The sequence below is a fragment of the Centruroides sculpturatus genome, unplaced genomic scaffold (genome assembly GCF_000671375.1).
Source record: "Centruroides sculpturatus isolate CEXI.00-Female unplaced genomic scaffold, Cexi_2.0 scaffold810, whole genome shotgun sequence".
Classification (NCBI taxonomy): domain Eukaryota; kingdom Metazoa; phylum Arthropoda; class Arachnida; order Scorpiones; family Buthidae; genus Centruroides; species Centruroides sculpturatus.
Genome location: NW_019385140.1, coordinates 273,391 through 278,500, shown reverse-complemented (window position 1 = coordinate 278,500; position 5,110 = coordinate 273,391). Strand labels below are relative to the sequence as shown.

The 5,110-nt window shown below is 31.4% G+C and overlaps 1 protein-coding gene across 1 annotated transcript in view; it reads right to left on the bottom strand.

The window, feature by feature from the left end:
• The window catches only part of LOC111635325 (glutamate receptor ionotropic, delta-2-like), a 31,727-nt gene extending 28,119 nt beyond the window's left edge, over positions 1–3,608 (bottom strand). The window contains exons 1-5 of the mRNA XM_023380260.1: positions 3,488–3,608; positions 1,666–1,715; positions 1,500–1,600; positions 1,325–1,412; positions 1,097–1,255 (exon numbers count right to left, since the gene is read on the bottom strand). Coding sequence (XP_023236028.1) covers positions 1,097–1,255; positions 1,325–1,412; positions 1,500–1,600; positions 1,666–1,715; positions 3,488–3,608 — 519 coding nt within the window. The remainder of the gene's footprint in view (positions 1–1,096; positions 1,256–1,324; positions 1,413–1,499; positions 1,601–1,665; positions 1,716–3,487) is intronic.
• Between the last annotated feature and the right edge of the window lie 1,502 nt (positions 3,609–5,110).

The window sequence follows — 5,110 nt, the reverse complement described above, 5'->3', positions numbered from 1 at the left end:
TATTTATACTCGTACAATTTCAAAACTATTTTCTGTAATAATTTGTTTCTGACTTAACGGATATTTTGATATTATTGACGACAAAAGTTTAAAATCATTGATTTTCTTACCTGTCCATTATTTTTGTTTGACGGAGTTGAATTGTTTGGACCACGTGGCATGAAAAATTTTGTCAAGGTCCTGATGAGAATGTGCAGACAACTGAACGTGCGAACGAAGACCACTGAGTCAAGACCGTTTACACGTGCAACTATCTATGTTGCTGACGTCGACAGACACACACCATTTGTATGTTGTGATTGGATAATTTAAATTAACAAGCAGTGACACTAGTGAGACTTTATTAAACTAATTTTTTCTCATTTTTTGTTAAGGCGTGAAATATTAATTTGTACCGTAAATGGTACTTGAAATATTATAATGTGCTGAAAATGTACTAAAAATCTAAATGTACTTTCAATTTACTGAAAAGGGCAAAATGTTCCAGAAAAATACAAATATACTAGGAACGGCAACACTGTTACTTACTATTTGTATATAAGTTAATTGTTTGTAAACTTTGAGTAAAGCAGGGAATGTATTCGTAATTTAAATAATTGAATATTTGTAAATTAGCAGGTGGGCCCGGCGTTGCTCGGGCAAAAGTAACGATAGCGAAGATTAAAATTATTACGTTATAGTTAACCTTACCCGTTTTCACAGAATGCAAGAATTGAGTTCTCCTGTTTTTGAACTAATTAGAGAACTTTTAGGTGAGTCTAAAAATACGTTAGATTTTTTGCAAAAACGAATAAAACTACATCTGCGTCTTGCACGTCGCTTTCTCTTAATACTTCCATTGTTACTTAAAACTTCCATTTTTACTTGACACTTCCATTGTGTATTGTGTAGTGACCCTTATGTGTTTATGTTAAAATCGTTATAACTTATAAAAAATATATTTAACAAACAGGAAAATAAATGTACCGGTAATTGTTAACAATCTAATTCAAGTTTCCATTACTACGATTTCTACATCTGTTTATAATCATAACAAAAACATAATTATATAGTTGAATTTATCGCAATAAAAACATTTTAATCTTTACAAACTCACCGTAATTGAAAACGGTCTGAAAATAATTTTTAATTTAGAAACTTCTTTAGGAGAAGAAACGATAAAAATGGTTTCGTCAGCGTCAAAAGAAACAGCAAAATCCACTATCTTATAACACTCTGGCGTAATATATAATGAATTCAAACTGAAATCGGCCTCCTAAAGAAAACGAGATAATTTTAATTGTGTTTGCAAAATAAGGTAATTATTTTAGTTGTTTAACATTACTTGGCGTTGCAGTTTTCCAAAAAGTCCATTCCAAACTCCATTTTCGTCTTCTACTCCAAATATTGTTTCAGGACGAAGTATTTCGTAACTGAAAAAAATATTTTGTTTTTTAAATAATTAAAATTAATGATAGTTTAAGCAAACATAACTTCTTATATATGGAGTAATATCTTACGTAAGACAATTTAATTTATTGAACACTAAGTTAAGTGCTTTTACGTCAATTCCGCCAACAACTTCGTTCTGTTTTTCGTCTAAGTCAACATAGAATGGCATCTATAATATAAATATAAAAATTAGTAAATTAATTACGCTATGTAAACTTGCAGGAAAAAACCTACCTCAGCTGCAACCATTTTTATTTTACTTTCATTTTTGCATATTGTACCACCTAATCAAAATTAAAAGAATAATAATTTTAATCAAGTATGATCTCAGATCTATCCTTCTGAAGTTCAGTAAGTATAATATGCAAGGCAGAAACTATGAACTAAGCATAAATAGTGCTAACAATAAAATTAGTTTAATCGTATATTTATCGAATTTTTTATGTTAAATAAGACAGGTAACCTTCAAAGTATATGCGAAACAGAGTTAATTAAAAGAGGAGTACCTCAATCCAGTAGCATTTAATGCTACAGGTCAGAGGAAGTGATCTACTAAATGTATTTAATGTATCATTCACATAAAGAACATTCTATTGTATATATAAGGACTGAATTTATATTGTAAATGACATGTGCTAGATACCTCTACGAAGAATACTTTTAAAAACTGTATGTTACTTCATGATTCAAGAATTTAAACTAATCTATAGAATAGTTATGAATAGAAAAAGCAAATGTGTTCTCTTTGATTTGATATTTATAAAACTGTTTTATCTTAAAGATATTCAAGGTGTTGGTATATACATCGAAGCAGAGTATATCTTTTGATTTTACACACTTTATATTCTGCATAAAATTACTAGTTAACAAAAGCCTAAATAAACCGTAGTGGACTATTCTATGGAATAGCCACCTTTCCTTTGAAAAGCACTTTTTTCAATCCAAATAATATGTTGGCTGTTACTAAAGAAATCGGCACAGTTATAAGCATTTGATAAACCGTCTAAAATCGGTGTAAACAGTTCAAATACTCAGAGAAAAAGGGTTCGAAACGTTAAAAAATGAACTGGAAATGCTGTGAAGTATCTCTACATAGACTCACAGTTGCTTATCATGCCGAAGCAATTTTGCACCATGAGCAATCAAATATTGGGATTTAATTTGCTGCTGTACTAGACTTGTTAGAGGCAATTTCAGCTTTAATTTGCTTTTCTTTATGTCCACTGAAACCATTTAACTTAATAAGCGTTTCGTTATTACTTCCGTGTCTAATAATATTTCTCAGCAGCAAAAATTTTACTATAAACGTACAGTAAAATTTTTGCTGCTTGTTAAATTGCTTTTTATTAAGCATACTCTTCTGGTTTTGTATTTTGCTAATATCTACAAGATACAAACTGACGTATATGTATACAACACTTTCTTTCTACATGAAAAACGCATCATACTACATCTCTTCGTATAGTTCATTATATCGAAAAGAGAATGCAAGAATTTATAACGTACTCAATACTAACAACGAATATAATTATAATAAAACATGTTTTATTTTAATTTTAATTGAGATAATTATATTTGTTATTATTTTATTTAATTGATATAATTATATTAATTGAGTTATTATTATACTCGCTTCTGTAAATAAGTTTAACCCTGCAGTTGTTAAAAGAATTTTTAGCACAAACATTTTCGTTATTCAACTCTTCGAATTTAGGACGTTAAATAAAAATTATAGAATCCACTAACAGATCAGTGAAGAGTATTTTATTGTGTGATGTTGTCTGGAATAGAAAAGAAAAACATTGTTAATGAAAATTGTAAGAAAATTATAAACTAATACTACTACTACTGCTACTACACTGTCACGCCATTGCTTAAAGAGGTGAAGAAGAAAAAAAGTTTATTTCCTGTGGACAGCACTCTGGCAGATTCATTCTTCTGAAGAACGTCATGTTATCTAGGCCTAGCGTATCAGAAACACTCACTCAAACTGTCATCCTGAGACCTGCTGAAGTCATGTACTACACCCATGTTTGACGATCTTGGGCAATTTTACTTCTTCCACTTTTATGACTCTCTTTAAACCTTTCCGGAGTTTTGTTTAACTCAGAATTTGTTTCTCTTCCAGATTCTCTTTCTCCTTTTAGGTCTATTCTTTCCTTGGTTTTCCACGCCATCTGTGTTCTTCCGCATCACCACATGCACTTTGTACACACTTCTTCTTTTGATATTCAGAGAGAAACTAACGCTTTATCCACTCGATCAATCTATTTTCTATCACAACGCACTGCACCAAGATATCCTCATTACTTACCAAATTTCTTTTTGTCACACCACATATATATCTGAGATATTTTATTACAGCTGCAATTACTGTGCTCTTACGCTCCCATTCTTTGTCAATAAAAATCTAAATTCAATTTAAGTGTTGGCATGGGCGTAGCCAGAAAGGGGCATGGGGGCACGGCCCCTAGTTAACCTGATGCCCCTCCCCATAAAATTACAGCCATAAAGTGTTGAGCCGATTTGTAAAAAGAAATAAAAAGCTGAAGCTAATTTAATTGGGTGTAGTGTACCCACTGAAAGTCTAGATGAGGTACAGCCAAAATACAGCCTGCGATTAATCTTTGAATATTGGGCTTAACTTCAAATAATTGTTCGAATGGATCCGCGATAATCCTTTATATCCTCACAATGTGAAGTGATAGAAAAGTTGATAAATTCTGATTCCTAAAAAAAAGAATAAAAAGGTCAACGGCTTTCTGTGCCCAATGTGATAAGTGTATCTGTAATCTCTATGTACAGTTTAGTCTCTACGGGTTAAGGCATTACTAGAGTTTGATATTGATTAAAGGAAGTTTCATATATGTGTGTTAAGTTATTGTCGATTCCTATGGAAATTTTATTTTAATGAACAATAGTTTTACATAATTCAATTTTGTTACAGGCTGGCCTGTACTAAGCCCCCGATAACACAACTCTGGCTACGCCAATGCTGTGTTGGATACCTCTAACAATCCCGGAATCCTTAAAACAGGGTCGGGCACAAACCTGCATATAACTACCAATTATCAGCAGCTTTATCCGTTGCTACCCTGATGGGCAAAACCAATCAAAATTCAAACTTATAAACGAAAACAAACGAGTACTCTAAAAGAAGTCAGGAGTTAATTTTAGTCAGAAAAATGCAGTGAAAGAATATACATCTTTTTTTTTCAAAAATTCGTTCAGTTTACTATTTGGTATTATATATTTTAAATATTCAGTTTTACCTTTCTAGTCTATTATACCTAACAGAAGTAGAGTATGGCTATTAGTCAAAAAATAACCTCCTAAAGTTTTTTTATTTTTTAACTCAGAGGACTTCGAAACGTCGAGAAATGCAGAAAAATTCGTGAGGTTTTTTTATATGTATGGATGTTAGTGTATGGATTGGGGGAAACGTTTTTGTTTAACCTGTTTGAAGGTTAATAACTCCTGTGCTGTTTGTTGAAAAATTCTGAAATTTTGCAGGGAAAGTTGAATTCCAGAGGGATTGAGGCTGTTATATTTTGGCGTTTGAAGGGTGGGAAAATAAAAGAGGTCATGTGTATCTCAAGTAAAGTCAGACTTAATGACGATTTTATTCGATAATATCATTTATAACTTTTTATAACCTCCCTACACACAAAATTAAGCT